The following is a 24,187-nucleotide window of genomic DNA, read 5'->3' as shown; positions in this document are numbered from 1 at the left end:
AATGGAAACACTTTGACTCTGGTTGGCAGCAACTACAACCAGGTGTTATCTTTGCTGCCAGCTTTAACAGCACCCACAACAACCCAAATCTGAAAGGGCAAAGCGAATTACAAGCTCTACCGCAACTTTTTATTGGCAAAGATCTGCGTCCGTATTGAGCAGTCGAGAATCAGGGCTTTCACGCTATGATGTGTCCCACCTCTAAGATATTTTACCGACACACTGATCCCAACACTCCACAACGAGACCAAAACCAAAGTCATGGAATCACTGAAGAAAAGAGGAAGGATAGCTGTAATATGTGAGTGGGCAACTACTACCATACTATCATTTTATGTAGCTGGTATGGAGGAGCTTTATGTCTTTACCCTCCTAGTGTTGAGAGCATTGCTAGTGCTAGAGGGAGCCAAGAAGGGGTGGGTAAATTGGCAAATAAAATAAAATAAAACATTCAAAAATGAAATCTATTTGTTTTGGACCATAGAAACTAAGCAAATGAACACACACACACACACACACACACACACCTGTCTAAAACCAATGAAACGTGCAGTGGAACAAGTGTGGAATAATTACTATGGATTGAAACACATAATATTAGCCTTGTCATTCATAGCAATCAACCACTTTAACTTAAAAGGTCCTAAAGTAACAAGAACAAATCAAAATAATGTAGGTTTATAGTGTGATAATATTTTGATGTTGATAGTTTTATATTCTTATTAACTGCTATGGTGCTTTTAAGCCACCACCATCTGCTACCAAAGCACTTCCAATATTACTGCACATTAGAAGCAGCAGATGTTCTACCGCTTTCCTCATCCACACTCAGACTTGCACTATTTATAAAAATAATGAACGTAAATCTGCAGCAAAACATCGGAGAGGTTCCAGTTTCTATTCACTTTGGCATCAGAACAAGGACAAACACAATGCTGTTCTTCAAGGTAGGAACGAAGGGAAGGACTGGGAGCGTCAAGTACACCTTCTGTATTTACAGCTGTACGTAGAATGAAGGTCTGTTCATTCTAGGGCTCCACAACACAGACAAAAAAAATGTGCTCATAGAATTGGTGGATATTGGGATGTGGATATGAGAGGTGATACCCTGTGATTAAATGACAGATGAAACAACATCATTTTTGCTAAAAACACACAAAAACCTGACAGCTAACATCAGAACTGCAGGCCCAATTTTAAAAGCACTGTAAGACAGTCAACATTCCCAACAAAGACAATTAGCTGTAAAGTGCTGTGAAGACGTGTTGGCCCCGGTCTGATTTTCAGCACATTTTGCATGTTCTGTTTGGTCTGAACCAAAATAGTAGGTATAAAAAAAAGGTGCGTCAACCATGGTCCAAACCAAGGGACAAAAAATTTGGTTAGACCAAAAGAGGTGATCTCGGTCTAGATCAACTGAACCACGGTCCAGGTTGTTTACAGTGTGAAAATACCTTTTTGATTGCAATTCTGGACCAATTACAGGAAGTCGAGGCAGGCTATTGTGACTTATTAAATAATAAAAGAAGAAAAAGGACTGCTGTTCTGCCAGAATCTGACTAAACCTGTATGTACTATGACTGAAGGTTAACCCTTAATTACAAGCGAAGATATTAATATATTTATATATAATAATATTTATATTATATAGGGGGAAATACACCCCTATCACTCCTCTGCTGCACTCTCTTCACTGGCTTCCTGTAACTGCTGCCCAGATCAGATTCAAAACCCTGACCCTGGCCCACAAAGCCAAGAACGGACCAGGCCCTCCGTACTTGATGGCAATGGTCAAAAGCCGATCCGCACCAAGAGCCCTTAGAGCTTCAAGTTTGGCTCAGCTCGACCAGTCATCCTTTAAGATCCATGAAAGACAAGCATCCAGACTTTTTTCTGTCCTGACACCAAAGTGACGGAACGAACTTCCCCTGGATGTCCGAATGGCAGAGTCGCTTGCCGTCTTCCAATGCCGACTGAGGACCCACAAGTGCAGTGTATGTCGAGTATTGTGATCTCCATACGGACTTTTGTGTTTAGTAGTATATAGGCTTAGTAGTATCTTTTGGATCCTAGCCTCTACAAACTAGCTAAGGAATATTTATATATAGAGTAAACAGTGAATCACTTTGGAAGTCGCTCTGGATAAGAACCAAATTGGGAGAAAAAGGAGAAAAATTGTTGGGATAGTGTTTGAACAGCAGTTTATAAAATCTCCCACTGTCAGGTGCATTCTTGTCTGGGCGTTTTGCTCCCTCAGGGTTCCTTTTATGCATTACTGATTTAATTTCATGTTCAAAATGTGCACAAATTCAGCAATTCGGACGGAGTGAACATTTTCACAGCACACACTTTTTCACTTGGTCTATATGTAATCAAATCAGCCAATACATGTTTAGTGTCTCACTTCTAAGCTAGAGCTTTGAGGCTAACATAGCTAACTAGGTGCGTAACTGTACTTTACATGTGTGTATTTGTCAGGAAATGGAAAAATGGCATGAACACCATGGCATGAACACTACGGTTCGGTGTCATATGCAGTCTTATGAAAAAATACACACCAGCCTATATGCAAAGACTGAGGAATGTAATGCAGAACCAACGTTCACAAGCATGAGTTCCACCAGGAAAACCTTAAGCTGTAAGCAGTCATGTTGAGCTTAGCTCAAGCTGATTGGCGCCTGATTACGGCGGGTGCAAACGACACGCATGGCTCGAGTCTCAGTGCAGCCAATCAGAGAGCAGCGGGTGTGTCTAGCAGTTCTCTCCAACATGGAGTATAGGCTAGTTTTCCCTGTTTCTGAACACAATAAGCTGTACAACACCAGCCTGGAAACCTATCATGACCCATCAAGAACAGATTTAGCATGAAAAGCAGGTGTTGGCCCAAGCTGGCTTTCCAGGTTTGTAGTTACCAGCTTTTAAACTAGCTAAAAAAACAGAGCCTTGGAAATAAACCTGCCAGCTAATGTGCAGTCTCTAACTAGCCAGTACACATATAGCCAACACATGCTAGAAGTCAATAGTCATACAAATCTTTCATAAATCTTTTTATTCCCCAGTGTCACAGTGTGTCAGAAATCCCATGCACAACTCTGCTCAACCTCAATGAGCCCCTATATACTGTTTGAAAGAGTGTATGGGGATGTATTTACACTATTGTCTTCAGATAGCTACTCATTATTAGATGACCATCATTCACTGATAATTTTCTCTTTTTTTTTTAAATGTTTTTTTGTCCGGTTCTGTGCTTTGTTTAGGTTTTTTTTTTCATTTGGTCAGTCTGTTTCCCCATTCAGGCTCACGTAAACAAAAAAAGCGTTCCATCCACACCAGGGGTCTGTTTGGAAAGATTGCAAGGAGAAACCCCTCACTGACAGTAATCATCTGGAGTTTGCTGAACAGCAGGACTTTGATTTGGACAGGTGCTGTGGCTGAGATGAGGCTGATGCTGCACTCTTCCAGTGTGATGCATTTTGACATGGATGATATTTAGGGACTAAGACACCGGTGGTGGGGTACAGACCAATTGTATAGCTTAAAATATTGGAACATGTACTAAAACGCATTAAAAATAAAAAAGAAATAATCTATAGGAAACAAAACCAGCAAACACGAACACAAACACTAGCTAATGGCTTAAAAAAAATGGGTATGAACCTTTAAGTATACATTGATCAGCCATAACATTAGCACCACCACTTGTAGCACTTGCAGCACTTGTCAAAGTGGCTCAAATTCTTATGCTTGCCCCCTTTTCCTGCTCTTAACACACATCACCTTCAAGAACTGACTGTTCACTTACTGCTTAATATATCCTACCTTTTCACAGATGCCACTGCAGATGAAGGAGTAAGGAGGGCAACTGTTCTGGTGGCTTTTCCACATGGAAATCAGCTAAACTTCATTTCTTAAGAATTAGGGCCACACAACTGTTCAGTGGGTTAATGAGGTAGGGATCCACTGACTGGTTCCATATTTGCACCTTCTTCGTGCCACAATTTTAGCATTTCTATAAATGCACTGATCATTAGTGTGGCGACAAGTAAACTTTAGTGGAGTCTCATATGGTTTGCTTCCAACATCACTAACGTAGCATTAGCACAGCGGCTACGGGCCTTTGTCCAACATTGCTTCCATGGTGTTAGCACGGCCCACCTACGGCCTCGTGCAACAATGCTACTGAGGTGTTGGCACGACCCAGCTCGCTTAGAGGTCACTAGTATTACCTTCGCGAGACAAACACTTCAAATCTAACAGCCGGACTATGTTTATGATTTTATTTTGACTGTAAATCTTTACAGTCTTTAATGCCATGACTATAGCCATCCATTAGAACAGCCCTACCTGCATGCCGAAGTCGTCACACATCACCTTAGTTTCACACAGACATGTTTAAGTGGATTCTAACATTATCTGGCAGACTACATCTATATAATGGCCTCATTGCGACTGTGATTTATGCATGTAGATTACACAATGCTAACAGATGAATTATGGCTTTAGTAAGCAAGCTAGCAACATTAGCAAATGTAGCTCAAGAGAATTATCACAAGACGACGTGCACTTCCTGTCTTGATTTAGCAAGCAAGCAAATGGAACAAGAAACTGCAACTAATCTAACAGGTCTGTAACCAGTAACACTGCAGTCGAAAAGATTTGCTGCAGCCAATGTTTTGAAGGTTTTGTTGTTGGTGGGTTTTTTTTTAAACTCCACCTGGTGCTAATGTTATGGCTGGCATAAAAAAAAGTTCTATATAGACAAATCAACAAAGTTCCTATCCATACACCTAAAACAGCAATTCTTCTACACAGAACCATTTGGATGTTTAAATGGTTCTTTACCTGGTTAAAATGTTCTTCTGATTGGAGGAAAACCTTTAGCAGATAACAAAAAAAACAAACAAACACAAAACACAATATAGAACCCGAGTGTCCATCCCATTTTAGCCATGTTAGGCAGGAAATGATCCTTACACTCGTAAGGATCAGTACTGATCTCTTTACCCAAACAACTAATCCCCTCAGGAAACAATACAGCCTGTAAAGTGACAAGGCACTACAAAGGCCAATTTCCTAATTATCCAACAAAAAACAGTATGACATTCACATTTTGCAATGGCTACACGTTCAGAGAAGCCCATGTTTTGTGTAACATGAGTGTGGGAAAGTGGCAGAAAGTTTACACACACATATATATAAAAGTTTTTGACAAACAGCAAAGTAATCAGCTAAACTACTGCAGCATGAAGCCACAATTTACTTCCATAAAAGCTACATGAGTGCTTGGTTTGATCAAATTTCATCAAAAAGTGTGAAGTGACAGTTTTTCTCTGGTGGTCACTGCTATTATACAGTGTGTAATTGGGGAGAATACTGATGGGCTGTTAACAGAACAGTTACCAACTGACCAACTACAACTAATGTGGAAGAAAAACACCACAAACTTGTTCTGATCTAAGGCCCCGTCCTCACATGTCCAGATATTTCTTTAAAAACTGAGGTTTTGTCCGCGTTTTGGGCTCCTGTCTACATGAAAACACAGTTTTTGGTCACTGAAAATTGCATGTTTCTGGCTGAAACTCTACATAGTGAGCTACACAAGTCACAAAACTACAACATTCACTTGTAGACAGCAATAGATTTCAGGTGTTCACATATGAATAAACATACATACTGTTCTATTACAAATATATAAAGCTCTATTTAGATTCAGAATCCATCATTTCAGGACTTGCATACTACACTAGAAGGCAGTGTGTAATTTAGGATCAGCCTTCATTGTGGCATTTTGAGGTCTCTCTTCATGAGTTACTGCAGCCCTATACATGGCTATCATGCTCACGCAAGCGTTTTTGTCTCAGTGTGGACTGAAATATAAAAAAGAAAAAAAGGAGATCTACTTTCTTCAAGTTCCAACCAAAATCTGCCAGAGCTGCTCTACCTAATTAGCCCAGAGATGTGTCAGAAACTGTGCCCTGTTCACTAAGTAGGGCACTACATTGGGGGTTCGCCATTTTGTAGGGGTATCTAAAAACAGAGGATTTTCTGAATTCTCAGTGCACTGGAACAATTCTACAATGCACTGTAAAAAACAACAACAAGTGTACAGACAACGTACCCCGGCAGACATGGAGTACTCAAAATTCACTGAGTTGTTTGGTTCACACGCAGCTTCTCTGACGAAGGCTAGTGTTAAGATTGTTTACAGCAGTGAGCTTACACAAATGACTAGGTGTCCGAAATCGTTGACTACCCTGTGGAATTCTGTTCCCTATACACTGTGTGCAGAATTATTAGGCAAATGAGTATTTATCACGTCATCCTTTTTATACATGTTGTCCTACTCCAAGCTCTATAGGCTTGAAAGCCAACTACCAATCAAGTAAATCAGGTGACGTGCATCTCTGTAATGAGAAGGGGTGTGGTCTAATGACATCAACACCCTATATAAGGTGTGCTTAATTATTAGGCAACTTCCTTTCCTTTGGTAAAATGTGTCAGAAGAGAGATTTGACGGACTCTGAAAAGTCAAAAATTGTGAGATTCCTTGCAGAGGGATGCAGCAGTCTTGAAATTGCTAAACTGTTGAAGCGTGATCACCAAACAATCAAGCGTTTCATGGCAAATAGCCAACAGGGTCGCAAGAAACGTGTTGAAAAAAAAGGCGCAAAAATAACTGCCCATGAATTGAGGAAAATCAAGCGTGAAGCTGCCAAGATGCCATTTGCCACCAGTTTTGCCATATTTCTGCAACGTTACTGGAGTATCAAAAAGCACAAGGTGTGTGATACTCAGGGACATGGCCAAGGTAAGGAAGGCTGAAAAACGACCACCTTTGAACAAGAAACATAAGATAAAATGTCAAGACTGGGCCAAGAAATATCTTAAGACTGAAGGTTTTATGGACTGATGAAATGCGAGTGACTCTTGATGGGCCAGATGGATGGGCCAGAGGCTGGATCAGTAAAGGGCAGAGAGCTCCACTCCGACTCAGACGCCAGCAAGGTGGAGGTGGGGTACTGGTATGGGCTGCTATCATCAAAGATGAACTTGTGGGACCTTTTCGGGTTGAGGATGGAGTGAAGCTCAACTCCCAGACCTACTGCCAGTTTCTGGAAGACACCTTCTTCAAGCAGTGGTACAGAAAGAAGTCGGTATCGTTCAAGAAAACCATGATTTTCATGCAGGACAATGCTCCATCACATGCATCCAAATACTCCACAGCATGGCTGGCCAGTAAGGGTCTAAAAGAAGAAAAAATGATGACATGGCCCCCTTGTTCACCTGACCTGAACCCCATAGAGAACCTGTGGTCCCTCATAAAATGTGAGATCTACATGGAGGGAAAACAGTACACCTCTCTGAACAGTGTCTGGGAGGCTGTGGTGTCTGCTGCACGCAATGTTGATCGTAAACAGATCAAGCAACTGACAGATTCTATGGATGGAAGGCTTTTGAGTGTCATCGTAAAGAAAGGTGGCTATATTGGTCACTGATTTGTTTTTGGTTTTGTTTTTGAATGTCAGAAATGTTAATTTCTAAATTTTGTGGTGTTATATTGGTTTACCTGGTGAAAATAAACAAGTGAGATGGGTATATATTTGTTTTTTATTAAGTTGCCTAATAATTCTGCACAGTAATAGTTACCTGCACAAACAGATATCCTCCTAAGATAGCCAAAGCTAAAAAATAAAAAAAAACACTCCAACATCCAAAAACATTAAGCTTTGATATTTATGAGTCTTTTGGGGTTGATTGAGAACATAGTTGTTGTTCAATAATAAAAAGAATCCTCTCAAAAACAACTTGCCTAATAATTCTGCACACACTGTAACTCTGCTCTGTGTAGTAATCTACGTTTTCAAATATAGGGGGCAGTGAACAGGACACAGTTTCTAAAAAAGGATCTGGATTGACCGAAACAAATGTCTTACTGTTAAGCAGCTTGGGAAAAAAAAAAAAAAAAAGTAGACCACCAGGTGCAGGTGTGGTGATTTTTTTTTTTTTTTAATAATTAAAACTAAAGCTGTTGTTTCAACAGTTCATCGTCCAAGTTGTGCTCAGGTAAGTTCTGAAAGCTTCACATTTCAGATATAAACTCTAATGAAATATCAAGAATTTATTTTAGCTCATGTATACCACTGTATGCAGTTAATGGGAAAATTAGCAACAACCCAAGACTGCAAAGAGCAACTGATTTCAGCTACAAGTCCATACATAAACATGTCCGCCCTGCCACAAATGCATTATTTGACAATTTGATTTGTGCATATTACAGTGTAAAGTAGAGGCATTAATGTTGTACCTGAGAGCTCAGCTGAGTCTTGATCCAGTTAAAGTAGTAGTTTAGATCACTTCCCTCCATCAGGTCTCGCCCCCAGGCAGCCAGTTTGGCAATGATCCTCGCAGCCTGAGGCCAACAGAAAAAAAAATTGAATATGTAATATCCTAAACAGACGAGAGCATACAGTACATGGTCAAAAGTACACTGCCTGTAATTCGTGGATTGAGCCATTTCAGCAACAATGCATAGATAAACATTGGCAGTACAATGAGTTGCACTGCCCAATTTAGTGACTTTTTATGCAGCTAGGATGTAGGATGCTACAATTTCTTTCTTACAAAGCAGTTTGGTCAACTGTAAGTAGCGTTGACCCTTTAACAGGCAACGTAACCGCACGGTAGACCTATTTTTGTGATCCGATTGCTGTAACTTGGTTTAACCTTATTTCCCTTAGTAAATAAAATCTATAATGTTAATTATATTCATTGGGTGTTGTAAAAGGGTATCAATACTTAAACTAAACAAAAAAAATGAGGAGTTCTGCCATGACACAGGTCTTTAAGCTACACAGAAAGGTCATGTTCTAGATCCCTTAAAATCCTAGTTTTGCTGAATGGCAGAAATGTGCCACAATGCATCTCTGCATTAGCCTAAAACACGTATGTGACTGCTCAGTTGAGTTGCCCATTTAGGGTACACAGAATTGGACTTCTGATCCTGTGCAGTGTTAATGCGGAGCTTCACGTCCGAACAGATGGATCACCAATCTCCTTGCTAGCCTGAAGGGTACCTTTATATCGGCAGATCTTTAAAGCCATTTACGCTTTACTTAAGAAGATATGAGCTAGTGGTACTCATTATTTCTGCCATAGCCATTTTAGCTTAGATTGAAAAACACTGAATAGCTATAGATACAGCTGTCTAGAAAGGTGTTATAAGGCTGTAATTGAAGGAATGGACATACTTGTCCATGTTCTGTTTAGCACATGCCTAGAATTAGCCTAATTGGGCAAGTCAAGTGGTTGGTTGGACTTGCATATCCAGTTTCTAATTGGGACATCTGTGGAGGGGAGGGAGGGAGAGAATTGGGGGGGGGGATAAAGTAGCTAAATGAGAATCTAGGAACAATTTAACCGATAAACAGTGTGAATGTTAAAGGGTTAATAGTGATGTGAAAATGCCTACGAGCAGTTGCACAGCTGTGACATGGTAGGCCACATAACATTATAGAATGGGACCACCAAGTGTTGAAGGGTCTTTTTATTTTTCATGGTTTGCTAAAGTTTTGCAGGGCCAAAACTTTTGCCCAAAAGCTCATCCAGTACATATGGCTAATAGAGCTGTGTCCACAAACGGCTGGGTTGTTTCTAGCTTGAAAAATGTGTCCTGTAGAGAATTTTTGAATAAAAGTTTATGGACCCATTTTAATGCATTTCTAGGGAAGAGATTTGGCCATGATGATTTTTTGTTTTCAGACACTTCCTGTCTGAAAACTGTAACACCTATCCAAACGTTGTATCTAAGCCCACGCATCACCAATATGACGTGCGACTTAAAGTTGGCACAGAGCCAATATCACGAAAATGGCTAAAAACAAGGAATAAAGAAGAATAAACCTTAAGAACAATAGTGTAATTACCCACTGTGGCCACTAGAGTGATTAAAGACCTGTTGATCTAAGCAATCATCTTTAATGTTTATAACATGATAATAATAATAATAATAATAATATACTTGTGTGTCATAACAATAATATTTATTTAATGTAAACTTAAGTAGAACATATGTACATTTTAAATATTGGTTATATTCCATATTGGAAATATGAAAAGTTCTGGGAATAAGGGTGGGGGCAAAGGAGTTTACATGTCGTGTAAGATACCTGTACTTAAACCTGTACCTGTAATTTAATACAATAATAAAAACAATGTGAACGAGGAACGGATAACCCTCAGTAGCATGAATACACGTTCATTACTTACATTTATTTAGTCATTTAGTCATGTACATAGTCCAGAGCTATTCATTTCATCTAATGTTTACATCTGCAGTGGATCATTCCCTTGTGGATAGTCCGCAGTGGATGTATTCTTTGAGCCACCTCATGCCTCATGGTATGCGGCCCACTGAGGCCTCTGGCATTCAGAATCCAGGACCCGTGAGGACACCCGATTCAACTCATCTGCTGACTGCCAGGTTTAACGGTCAGGAACACCAAAACTATGATCAAATACCTGTTTGAAATATTGGTCAAATCTAAATCAAACCAATTTTTAAAGCAATTATCTAACATAAATCTGATTTTAATATTATTATTTTTTCATTCTTTCAGTTTTAATGCTCAGCAGGAACCTAATATTATATACATACGTACACAACAGTTTAGCCCATTTGACCACTGGGACTGGCAACTCAAGCTTGTGCCAAAGAGCTGGGGGAAAGGGATTAACTACGGCTACTAATGCACAAGAAAGTGAGTCCTCAATGCTTCTACAGAGATCACTTCGGTCTCTTGTGACGTAGCAGTTGGCGTTAAGAGAGACGTGACCGTTTGTTTGCAGTTCTTTTCAGCATTTCATCAGATCGAATGACACTGCAAATTTCAGTGCTACTGAACGGACCATTCCAATGACTAATTAACGGCCTCATCCTGTTAGCATTTGCAGCATCACCGGGCATGTGGAACAGCAGTGAGGGAATTCAGCTTTCCACTAATGTCCCCACTCTGACATTTACACAGCGGGGAGAAATGTAGCCCCTTTCATTAAGAGCAGAGGTGAGGACGGCTGAAGGGATCAACACCATCCTTTTTCAGGTCTCGCGGCACAGCAGCCCCCTGCCACTGCCGTCTGCCCAGAGGCTAATTAAGCCGTGACGAACACCTCTGCTGCAGGCCACGTCAAGCGGGTGCCCTTGAATGTGGAGGATTCAGAGAAATCATTAAGCTTTTAATTGACTGTTTAGAGAGACGCCTGTGATGAATTATTGATGCAGTGAGCTGTAATTAGTGGACTCTAATCAGAGGCTTAAGGGTAACGCCAATAAGTAATAGGCAAATGAACAGCAAAATAATTAAAACGGCCACTCCAACCGTTCCCGCTTCTAGTTAAGAGCGGTCCTCCTGTGAATGAAGACCCAGGTGTATTTTCTCAATGTGCAACTACAAGTCCTTACTAGCAACACCTTCAGGCCTTTGTGTCCTTGTATGGTTCAGTAGAATAAACAGATGTTTACACAGAACAAATAAAAATAGGAGAAAAACATAATGAGGTATGACTGGGATGGTCATACAGGATCACGAATCAGCTGTAGGGTCGACTCAGTCGGTCAGTCAGCACCTCTGAAGTGAATGGAGTGGGTGTTTTTTTTTTTTTGTTTTTTTTAATAGGAAAAAGACATGCGTTAATGGTAATGCAGACTGGTTTAGGGCCTTTCCCTCAAACCAGCGTGCTTCAGTGTATGGCTACAACTATTAGCTGCTAAAGTCAAATAGACGTCAATGCCATCAAGTGCCTTGTTTATTGTTCATGGAGCACTATAAATGTGTAACGTTTAATGTGTAATGTAAAGTGATACATGCGATTGCCACTGTAACACTCCACGAAATGTTAGCACTGATATGGCCTCTACGTTTATTTTTGTACCACAGAGGAGACCACCCACAGACAGAACTCATCTGTTCATGATTGTATTTATTATTGTTTATTTAGTTATTTATTTAGTACAAATCATCCAGATGCTTTTCTGTTTTTGAGTCTTATTATTGAGGCCTGTCCACAGACAACTCTTTGGTGGATCTAATCTACTCATCAGAGGCTTTTACACAATCTTAGCAACAAACAAGTCTATGCTTCTATGAAAGCAGTTTAAGAAAACAACAACAACAACAAGAACAACAACAACAACAACAATAATAATAATAATAATAATAATAATAATAATAAGATGCAGTGTGAAATGGTCATCAAAGCCAAAAGTGGGCCTAGACTCTAACGCTAAGCTCATAATACATCATTTCAGCCTTGTTTTTTCACTAGCTGACAGTTTGCAGAGATGGTAGATAAAGCCCCAGATCAGAAGCAAACTGGCATTTACTTGACGCTGGACCCCTGTTTGTGAACTGTTTAAGGCTAAATATTTGGACCTGCTGGGTAGTCCAAATACAGCAGCGTGAAGACACGTTGGAGGTTCCTCCTGGTGAAAGAGCTTGTAATTTATGAGCCTCTGTAGCTGATCAGTCATGTAATAAGCTAATCACAACAACAACAAAAAAAAAGACCAAATATGACTTTAAAAGCCATGTAATGTGTACATGGCATCTGCTGTGTGTTTGAATTGTTTTCCTTATGTTGGACCGGAACTGCTTAAAACTTATGCCAAGATAAAGAGGAAGAAAGTATTAAGCTAATTAGTGAATTTGATTTTACAGCTTCTGGCCTGAAGTGACAAAAGGTATGTGTTTCTCCTGACTGTGATCTGATTTACTCTTGACCTTTAGAGCAAAATCGATAACGTCACTGAGGGTGTTTTTTTCTTTTATCTCAGGAACACTGCACAAGTTACACTTCTCACTGTGAAACGGTAAGAAGCGGACTGATGCGACCTTTTGAGAACTTACCTCCTTAGATGCTCGTCGGTTCTTGAAAGCAGCTCATTACATACTTCTTAATTATGCCCTTTCTTTTTTTAGCAGCCTAATCAGCTTCATGCTTATTTTCTAGTTTCACAGCTAGAACATCAAGTATTATTAGTCTTGTTAACCTCCCACAAAGTACAAGATGTGTCAATTATCACTGTAAACCCTTCAGATGGCAGCAAAATCTATTTTACTGAGCTGAGCACAATATCCAACGCCTGTTCGTCCAGCAACAGCACAGGAGCAGCTCCGTTTTTCAGTGGAGATCTTGACCAAGAAAATTCCAAGCTAATGATACATTTACTGTTAAATCAATTTCAGTGCGCAATTACAGCAGGCAGCTGTCTTGGACACTCACCATGTGAACGGTAAAGAGGTCCTGGCGGTTCAGCATGGGAAGAAAATAGGACCAGGCAGTATTCTTGGTCTTCTTGGCGTAATCAAAGAAAATGTTGACCCTCTGATGGTTTTCCTGCAGCATCAGAAACACAAAGGTTAGTTCCTTAGGTTTAGGCTTAACACTAATCTAATCTTTAATGCTTGCATCTAAATAATCAATTCTGATACATCACACTCCATTAAACCAACAAATAGCTATCCATCAAGCCATTCAATGCATTATGAGGGAGAAAATAGCTATGCTTGCATGCAAATGTCATGTCCTGCAGTTTATGAAAGGCTCTAAACTATGTACTGCAAATGACCGATTTTAGAGCTGCTTGACTAAAAAGCAACCAAACCCACAGTTAACATATATTCAAAGAGCCGGGAAATGTCAGAGGAAAAACATGCTACTTCCACGGTTTTGCTAGCAACAGATACCGCAAATGTCAAGACCCCAAAAGACAAGTCGAGGACTTTCTAAATAGTAATGGCTTTGCATTTGAATCTAAAGTGACTTCAGCTGTGCATTTAAGAGAAGAACGACATTACTGCATTCACTCAAGGCTTATTGAGTTGTAGTGGGAATCAATTCAGGGCCCCCCAAACCCAGCTGAGCAAGATTAAGGGAAGCACTATAGTAAATCAGGGTGTCAGAACAACACAGAGGATAAACACTGAGACTTTGTCCAGAACGAGTTTGATTCAAGCCTGTCTGCACACTTTAACTGATGCCTGAGAAGGAGACATCATTCATCAAAGTCAGCTTTACAGAACCCAATTTCTGCCACCTGCAGTTTGTCAAAGTCCAAATAGTTGTATAACTCACTAGTGCTTAACTTTTGAAGTCTGAAGAAAAAAAAAAATGGTCGATACAAAGCCACAGCTGCACTTTCAACGGTGAGGGGAACACACATTTAGTGTAGTTTTAAAGTCTGCACTACATACAACTGTGCACAAAAAGTTTGTTTTATCTCCACAGAAAGGTCCTGCAAAATGGAACACTCTGAGCAGCTGCACAAGCCTAAGGTCGACATGCCCAACGTCAAGGGTTGGCTACAGAGGAATTAGCCCCACCGGCACTGACTGTGGAGAGCAATGGAGCTCTCTCCAATAACTTGGAACGAGTTGGAGTGAGCCATAACTAATCATAATCAACTTCAGATCCTGATCTCACTAATGCTCCTCTCACACAATGCAAACAAATCCGCACTAGCTATTTAGTTCTAACATCTAATGAGTTGCAGTTGGTAAAAAAAAAAAAAAGATATTGATAATGTGTTAATGGCAATACCAATGTCAGTGCCTTTATTTCAACCCCTGTGGCTTATAGCAGAATTGTGTGCGAGACATACTGGAGGTGGGAATACTGTCAAAACGCAGCAGAAGACATTTTGGAACAGGCATGCCTGTTGATGACAGATTGGCTGACAAATGACAAAATTCCAATGCCTAAATGTCAAGGTCAATATTGTCCAAAGTGTATGGCATTTTGACACACTGTGGCCTTGCCTGGCCTTTACTGAATTTTGAGACCCAAATCTACTCCGCACTGATTGCCTTGATTTCAGAAGAAATATTGTAGAAGTCAGTGTCCAAACACCTTTACAATAAAGAGTAACAGAACGCTCCAAGCTTTGACAGTCCTTTGCTGTCAGATAAAATTGTAACTTTACAAAAAGAAACAAACTCAACTTCCACAAGGTGGTTGGTGTGGCACAATGGATAACACCAGAACCTGCCATTTAGCTACCGCACCATGTGGGAAACTGGGGTTTGATTCCTGGTCTGGGTGATCATGCAGCACTACACCAATAAGAGTTCTTGGGCAAGAAACACTACGCTGGCCCACCTTTCTAATAGGAAATAGGTAGGTTAATGAAATAGGTAAATGGAGATACAAGGTTCCAATAGCAATGAGGGAGGGAATGTATGTATAAATGTCGTAGGTGGGTAGGTCGGTAGGTACATTAAATAGATACATGATCAGACAGAGACATAGACAGACAGATGTACAGACAGACAGACAGACAGATACACACATACAATAGACACACAGATAATAGACGGATTGACAGACAGAGAATCATGAACCTATTAAACTAGAATCATATTTAAGCAATAGTGTGTGTATGTGTGTGAGAGAGAGAGAGTTTGCACTATACCTGCAGAGTGTCATCAATCAGGGTCAAGATGTATTGAACTGTCTGCTCCTTTGAAATATGGGCCATGAGGTTGAGGAAGGTCTTTGCACACTGCAAACAAACATTGATACAAAATTAACACAGTCTAATCTATTTAATTTCAAAATAGAAATGACTTCTACGGCCATACACTGTCATCAAAAAATAATTACACCTTCATATGATCCATACATATTCATTCACAAACTCCATCCAGTGAGGAGTAAGAGTATATTTAGAGAGAAAAAAAAAAACAAAAAACAAACAAACAAAAAAAAAACACAAAGATTCACGATTCATTGTTTTTTTTGACTAATTCAAAGGCAATCTGCCATTTAAGAGCAAACTAAATAGATATTACAGGAAATGTATAATGTATTTCTAAAAATATATTTCTCAAGCAATAACAGTCAATTACTTCATTAGTCAATTACTTCAGTAATGTTTACTACATCAAAGCTCATTTCAATGGGACTAGTCTAAACAGTTCAACCTACCTGGACACAGGCTATACTTAGAATATAAATAAGGTATGTGTGTATGCATGTGTGTGTGTGTGCTGAATAAATCTAAAGGTTGACTAATGAGCTCCTGTAGGTCAAACTGTCTGAACTGTCAGTGCCAGATCCCATCAGCCTAAATACTCTTCTAATGCTCATGTACTACCATTCTACCATTTAGTGCAGTAGTGTGTGGTTTGGGACACAGCCTGAACTCAATTCACTGATCTGCAGAATTTGTTGTCTCGCTCCCACCCGCACTAAACTAGTTAATCGCCCACTCCACAGCACTGAAAATTAGTCCTACGCTGCAAGATATTGTGGTGGGGCCTAGTGTACTCCCACAGGAGGGCAGACCTTCATTTTAAGCTGAAACAGAGCGAACTAAGGGAGAGTGTAGCAAAAATAAATAAATAAATACATAAATAAATAAAGGCTAATGTGCTGGTTAGCTACGCAGCGGACTTCACTACTGTTTATGTGAATTAGCACTATGAATCTTAGCTCACTTTATAGGCAGGGTTGGTGTTTTAGAAAGGCTGAGAAAATTAAAGTAGTGCCAAAATAAATGGCTGTTGCTGAGAGTGGAATAAGTTTAAACTACAATTTCTGCACTTATTATGACCGCACAGCTTGATTTAGGACGTGTCAGTGTGTCTTTGCTGTCGTAACGATGGGAAAAGTACGCCGTTTGTGCCTCGAAACGCTCAAAAGACAAGTACTATAGTCTATTAATTAACCATGGGTCTGTTTTGGGAGTAACGTGCAATAAACAAATCGGCGCATCACTCGCCATTCTCTGCAAGAGCCAGGTGAGATCTGACTTTGGTGGATTCCCATTTCAATAGCGCAAAGCAGGGGTGTACTCGCGCAGCAACCAACGTCTGGCTGTTGACGTCTGTCTAGGTTGTTTTCAGTCAGTGTCGCTCCTGTGTTTCCATTGCCAAGAAACGTACCTGAACACACCTCATTTCGAGACCATCACGCCCATCAACGTTGCTATTTAAACCACGCACGGAGAAGGCATGAAAATAGACTGTTGGCGGGGTGTAAGATAGCAATGAGCATCGCGACTCGCCTTGCACAAGGTGCAAGATAGGTCCCAATATTATTTTTTTTACCATTAGAATTGATGTAGTTGCATCAGGAAGAATCCTAAAAGAATTCTAATCAATGGCAAAAAGAAAGTGCACTAGCATTAATGGTTCAAACACAGCAGCAAACAACCAGTCATAAAATGTACCTGATGTCCTTCATTGGTCAGGATTGCCTGCTTCTCCTCAGAGTGGGCTACCTCAAACTTCTTAATGAATTCACAGTCTTCTCCAGTGATCATCTGACCCCTGAATAAAAGAAGAAAAAGAAAGCCCTCCTGAGTTAGCTCAATTGCTAAAGGGCTTTACAAGCAAGCGAATCAATCACTGAAGTGGAGGGTGGGCGTGCAAGGTCATTTTCTTTGATTACATCTGAAGGCAGTTGATGCATTATCACATACAATATAGCTCACGGGAACCTAATTAGAGAAAGAAATCCTGCTGGTTTAGTGAAAACAATACATGCTCTCGGCAGGCTACCGGGAAAGCTACGTTAAGATGAAGCAGCACTCCAGTAGTCTGGGCATCTATTGGCTTGGACTGTAAGCCAACAATCAGGTTACAATAACAGTGAGGTGTTAAAATGCATTAGAGCCTGGTAGGTTGCCTGAACATACGGCATATCCCAAAGTTACGTAACAAGAGCCAAGCTTGGTAATCTGATCACTATAATTGTTAAAAAATAAAAATGACAGAGAAGGCATTTAACTTTTTCAGACCAAACACTTGACAGTCTTAAAAAAAGGGTTTCTAAATGGTTCTTGGTTAGGAGAGGGAAAGAAAAAAAAAAGAAAACTCTGGGACAGGACTTTACTTTATGCCCAGATTTATTCTTCTTTAACAGATAAAGTTTCTATAGTGCGTACAGAAAGTATTCACCCCCTTGGATATTTTCCTATTTTATTGCTTGTTTAGAAATTAAATCATGGTAATCATAATTAAGCTTTTATAAAATAAATAAATAATATGATTTTTATGGTAGCTGGAATATCAAAATCTAGAAAATGAAATAATATTTAAATATAAAATAATCTGCATTTAATTGAGGGAACTAAGTATTTGATTCCCTAAAAACCATGACTAAATGTTGGCTCCCACAGACCACTGACACTCCCTAATCTCAGTGAAGTCGTTACCTGCATGAGAGACACCTGTCCCAAATTGTCACCTGTGTAAAAGGCCACCTGCCAAGAGACTCAGTAAAACTCCAACATCTCCACCATGGGCAAGACTAAAGAGCTATCTAAAGATTTCAGGGACAGAATTGTTGAGCTACACAAGGCTGGAATGGGCTACAAAGCCATAAGTAAGAAGCTGGATGAGAAGGTGACTGTTGGTGCAATTATTCGGAAGTGGAAGAAGTACAACATTACTGTCAGTCGACCTAGGCCTGGAGCTCTATGCAAGATATCACCTCGTGGAGTCTCACTGATCATGAGAAAGGTTAAAAATTAGCCAAGAACTACACGGGAGGAGCTGGTTAATGATCTCAAGGCAGTTGGGACCACAGTCTCCAAAAAAAACATTGGTAATACACTGAGACATAATGGTCTAAAATCCTGCAGTGCACACAAGGTTCCTCTGCTCAAGAAGGATCATGTCCAGGCCCGCCTCAAGTTCACAGATGAACATATTAATGACTCTGAGAGAGACTGGGAGAAGGTGCTGTGGTCAGATGAGACCAAATTAAGCTCTTTGGCCTCAACTTAACTCGACGTGTTTGGAGGAAGAAAAATACAGAATATGACCCCAAGAACACCATCCCCACCGTCAAGCATGGTGGTGGAAGTATTATGTTTTGGGGGGGTTTTCTTTTCCCCTTGCCTATGCCAGGGCACTGAAAATGGGTCGTGGATGGGTCTTCCAGCACGACAACGACCCAAACCATACAGCCAAGGAAACAAAGGAGTGGTCCTTAAGAAGCATATTAAGGTCATGGAATAACCTAGCCAGTCTCCTGACCTCAATCCTGAAGCTTCGCGTTTCCAAATGCACGCCTAAAAACCTTAAGGATTTGGAGATGATCTGCAGAGAGGAGTGGGCCAAAATTACTCCTGAAGTGTGTGCAAACCTTATAAAAAACTACAAGAAACATCTGACTGCTGTGCTTGCCAACAAGGGTTTTGCCACCAAGTATTAAATGATGTTTTACTAGGGAATCAAATACTTATTTCCTTCAATGAAATTCAAGTTAATTTTTATTTCTCATTTCATGAAATTCTCAGTTTTTCTTTTGATATTCTATGTGTCACTGTTAAAATAAAGCTGGCATAAAATTTAGACGTTTCATTAATTTTTTTGTATTAAAACTTTTAAAGTCAGTGGGGGGGTCAAATACTTATAAATCAGTATTCCTGAAGACCAAATGACTCTCTGTGCAACTCCAAGAAAATGTTATTAAAGACTATATATCAGAGACGGATGCAAAAAAAAAAAAAAGAAAAAAAAAAAGGATATGGTCTAAAACCATAATAACGAGAATGGAAGGGATATGGCACATGTGTAAATCTGCCTAGAGCTGCAGTCCTCACAAACTGGGTGACCATGCAAGGAGGCGGCTAGTGAAGGAGGCCACCAAGGTATATTGATCCTTCCACTTATAAAAAGCAATAAAATGGTAAAACATCAGGGGGTGAATACTTTTTATAGGCACTGTATACCTATTACAGAGTAATGTTATAACTGAACACCCAAGCCAAGAACCCTTTCGGATCTTTTATTTTGAAGACAGTGAGATATTTGGTGTCATAGGGTTAAAGATTAAATATTAATGAACTTCAGCGTTAGGCAAGTGTTATAAACCCAGTAAATACTTTCCTTCAAATCCATATTCCAATTAAGAACAATTTAGCAAACAATACTGTTTGAGTGTGGGTCTGATAGATCATAGTACCAACATCCCTTAAAAACAAATACTGAAATGAAAGGGTAGCTTAAAAATTTCAAACACACCGTTCACTCAAGCCCATACAGTCCATTTATTGGCACATAAATATTTTGTCTCGTTATTGTTGCGTCAAAATTGACAACGAACAGACACTCCAGAATAACTTGAAATAAAATCACATTGACATTGAATTACATTGACTTTTTTATTGAAGTGAAATCTACTGTAAAGTGGCCATTTTGGACATACGTGATTTTGTTGTAGAAGCAATATGAAATAGCCCTTTTTAAAATCATTGTTACTCTGAAAGTTTGTAGTCGCCTGCTCCTCCAGAGTAGCCTTTGAAATCAAGGGTAATATAGGGAGCTTGCTTTCCCTTTTGCTGTACTCTCCTTCCACCACATTTTGGAACATTGTTATGAGGATTAGATGGCATTCGGCCATGAGGGCACTAGAGAGGCCAGGTACTGACAAAATGGATGATTAGTTATAGATCAAAAACGCCACTGAAACATATCCCAAAGCTAATGCTGGAGCTCCAGAACTTAGTCTGTCCACTGCTCCACAGCCCAGTGCTGGGAACATGGAGGCTTGTCCATACACAGACATGTGTCCTGATATATTGAAAAGGCTTTTCTCTATGCCGATTAAACAGGCTGTGCCAGCACAACTAAATGCCTGTGCACTGTAAAGTAGCTGATCTCAACTTACCCATTAAAAGGAGTGTCTTCAGCGTGTATAGTGCATTTCCACATATTCAGCTACCAACAGTTTAGCTCTGCCTTTTCATACTGTAGTACAGAGCTTTTTGAATGGGGCACAATACAGGACAGCCAATCAGAATAGAGTTCATTCCTCTTATTTACGTCTTAAAGGCACAGGAACATAAACAGTCTGTTCAATTTTAAGCACCTCAATATACCACCACACAACTATTGTACACAACCACTAAAGCAGCATTTTATCAAATACTTATCTGTCTCCTGCGAGAATTAATAGCTACGTCCCTTGAGTCCTGAAACCTCCCATACATCCCATAATATGCTCATCACTAGTAATTTAGCTCATAAATATCAGCAAGAAGAAGCTGAGAAGCAAGAAGAACCCAAGAAAGTGTCAGAAAGACACTTCAGAATCAGTCTGATTCTCACAAAGCGTCACTGTGTTACAGTGCCGCCACTGTTTAAGTTGGTATTGCAACTTGCAGGGGTGAAGAGAGGTTGGTAAATGGTTGTGTAAAAAAATGATTATGATTATGATGATTTTTGGAATATAAAGCACAAACATTAAGAGTAGACTTCAATAAATAAAAATATATAAAATGCAACAAAAATGTATGATGTGCCTTTAAAATAATTTCTTTAATTACAAACAATGTAATATTATTATTTTTATTAATCTGAATGAAACAGTTCCGCTTCTAAAAGATGCACATGCATACACATACAAGTAAACGAAGAATCACAAGATTCTGACGCAAGAAAGGATTTTTAAGCTAGACAGACAGGAACGGTTCAGTTCCTCTTTTGAGTGAAATCATCGAGAAATATAAGGAAACTGAACACGGAAAAAAGGAGCAGGGTGAGACAGACACAAATAGTTTAGAAAGACCTTTAGGCAACTCAACCAAGGCTGGTCAGGAGAAGACTCACAGAGAATAACCACTCAAATAACAGAGTAACTGAATGAACTGTATTTAGTTGATCTCTATTTAATACTCACTGCAGGTAGGACTGCCAGTTGACCTTGTTGGCACGGACCTCAGCAGCCTTAGCTGCGATGATATTGGTCGGGACGGCTGCGTCCACTGCTCCTCGGATGTCCATTTTCCAGTAGGAGTTGTCTAATATTCAACTCAAGAAATCTACATTGAGAAAAAACACAGGATTAGAGGTCACATAACTCATGTAGAGACACTTTAGTCTTCAAGGGGGGGGGGGGGGGCTTCAAGGGGTTCTTTGAGGCCATCGAGGAACCTTTTAAAGGTCCCAAGCATCTTCTCACTCACACATATGTAATATGTGTTATTATGATTCTTTATGGAAACAAAATTGGTTCTTCTTTCTTGGGGGGGGGACCCACTGTAGCTGCACATTTGAAAGCAAGCAAACCTGGATAAACCAGTCTGATAAATGAGCCCGAAAACAGTGGAAACACACACTAAGACCATTCACTCGACTTAAAAATAAAGGTTTCAGATATGAGGTTTTATCCCCTAAATAGGTGTTCTTCGAGCCTCACAGGATGGGGCAGTGGTGGCTCAGTGGTTAGAGCGCCGGGATATCGATAACAGAGTTGTGGGTTCAATTCCCAGGCTCATTTCATTCCCGGTTTGTCCGCTTCCCTAATAAACGCAGCCGTGCTACAGAATGTTTGGCCACTCAGTTCAACTGAAGGGGGCGTCTTCCAGCGGGAAAGCGACGTCAATGCACACCCTCTATATTTCTTCACCTGTAAAAGTTATTCACAGCAATCACATGTAAAAACTGTAAAACACCTAATCATAACATCCTTTTTTATTATTATTATTATTATTATTATTATTATTAAACCCATTTATCTAGTGCCCCCTTCACCAGGTTCCCATAAGAACCACCTTCTTGAGCTTCTTTTATTATTGAACCTATACTGGATTTCCTCGTTCATCCATATGCTGGAAGCAACGGCTAATTTCACTCCCACGTTAAATACTCAGTAATAAGCTCAGCTACTTCAAGGTGCACCATTGGCTGATACGGGTGTCCAATCGATAACAGGGTTGTGGGTTCGATTCCTGGGCTTGGCAAGCTGCCACTGTTGGGCCCTTGAGCAAGGCCCCACCGCTTGCCCACCGCTCTGTGTGTGTGTACTCACTGCCCCTAGCTCACTTGTGTGTGTGTGTGTGTGTGTGTGTGTGTGTTCACTACCACAGATGGGTTAAATGCGGAGGACCCATTTCGCTGTACAGTGTACACTGTACAGTGACAAATACGTGCTCCTTTACCTTTTTACCTTTTACCAACTACACCTACAGCTTGTATAATGGGACACAGCACCAGTTCACCATGACAAAGATCAGCAAGGGGGATATAAACACCCCCAGTAGTGGAACGGCGTTCCCGGTGCTACAACATCCAGTGTAAAGCCATCTATAAGAGGAGATGCAGTCAGAGGCAGCAAATGAGGCAAAGACTCTCTATTACTGGCCTTGATTTTGGAAGAACCTGAGTCTACACTCTCTGGTGTAGCTGAAAGAGCCCAAACCTGGTCATGAACTGTATGTGCAGACGTTTAATAAGCAATAAGAACATATGGAAATATTGAGGGAGGACTCCTGACCTAAGGCTGTCTACTACACAACGTTAAGGCAGCTAGCAATCAAACAACCTGACAAGCGTCACATCCACTAAATCATAACGATCATCTCCACTGTTATTAAAAGTCCACTACCACCACCACCACCACCATCCTCCTCCTCCTCCTCCTCCTCCTCCTCCTCAGCTGACCAGCCTCTGTTTTCACGGCTAGCTTGTTTGCTAAGCAGAAACACAGCACCGTGCTATAGCTAGCTAGCAAGCAAGCAGTCCCCTGACCTGACAGTCCCAGAACCGTTAGCTAAGTAAAGCCACCTCCCTCAGGGTCCTGCAGGGTCCTGACTATCTGTTGTCCCACACTGTTCAGTAAAGACGCCGCTGAGGCTGTAGGACCGGTCTCAGAGGAGAAGGTCTGGGGCTAAAGGCCTCTTCGTGTCAATGTCAGTAAACTGTTAGCTAGCAGCGCAGTCCGCCTCCCTTCACTCCCTCACTGCTCAGACAGACACGACCGCGCTCCGCTCCGCTCACACAGGTAAACCCCGACACCAGGCAGGCTTAACGCTCAGCAGTGTGAAGTAAATCTGGACACGCGGTAAAGTTTTAATGATGAATAAATTCAGTGTTTAGAGTCTGGAGCGCTTCTCCTCACCTACCTGCCGCCTCAGCTGCAGCGTCACGAGGCAACGACACGTCACGAGACCCGGGTCACATGACACCTTCACATGTCAGGACAGGCAAAATAAATGCAGGGAAGCAGAGATTCACTTATTATTATTATTATTATTATTATTATTATTATTATTATTATTATTATTATTATTAATGTTTTCGATAATAAATAAATAAATAAATAAATAAATAAAACAAGTAGACTAATTAGAATAATAAGAACAATAATATCCTCTTGTGGGTACATTTTAGAAACTATT

General features: G+C 40.4%; 1 protein-coding gene across 3 annotated transcripts in view; it reads right to left on the bottom strand.

The window, feature by feature from the left end:
- The window catches only part of atp6v1h (ATPase H+ transporting V1 subunit H), a 53,724-nt gene extending 29,744 nt beyond the window's left edge, over nucleotides 1–23,980 (bottom strand). For 2 of the 3 annotated variants that reach the window (XM_072688114.1, XM_072688116.1), the window contains exons 1-6: nucleotides 23,912–23,980; nucleotides 21,688–21,829; nucleotides 17,228–17,327; nucleotides 15,467–15,556; nucleotides 13,279–13,392; nucleotides 8,306–8,410 (exon numbers count right to left, since the gene is read on the bottom strand). In XM_072688114.1, the coding sequence (XP_072544215.1) occupies nucleotides 8,306–8,410; nucleotides 13,279–13,392; nucleotides 15,467–15,556; nucleotides 17,228–17,327; nucleotides 21,688–21,791 (513 nt within the window). In that variant the 5' untranslated portion in view covers nucleotides 21,792–21,829; nucleotides 23,912–23,980. Of the gene's footprint in view, nucleotides 1–8,305; nucleotides 8,411–13,278; nucleotides 13,393–15,466; nucleotides 15,557–17,227; nucleotides 17,328–21,687; nucleotides 21,830–23,907 lie in introns of all 3 variants that reach the window. The other variant, XM_072688115.1, reaches the window with a different exon arrangement.
- Between the last annotated feature and the right edge of the window lie 207 nt (nucleotides 23,981–24,187).

This window comes from Salminus brasiliensis, chromosome 9 (genome assembly GCF_030463535.1).
Source record: "Salminus brasiliensis chromosome 9, fSalBra1.hap2, whole genome shotgun sequence".
NCBI classification, from domain to species: domain Eukaryota; kingdom Metazoa; phylum Chordata; class Actinopteri; order Characiformes; family Bryconidae; genus Salminus; species Salminus brasiliensis.
The sequence above is the reverse complement of the archived record's forward strand: the minus strand, read 5'-3'. Positions and strand labels throughout refer to the sequence as shown.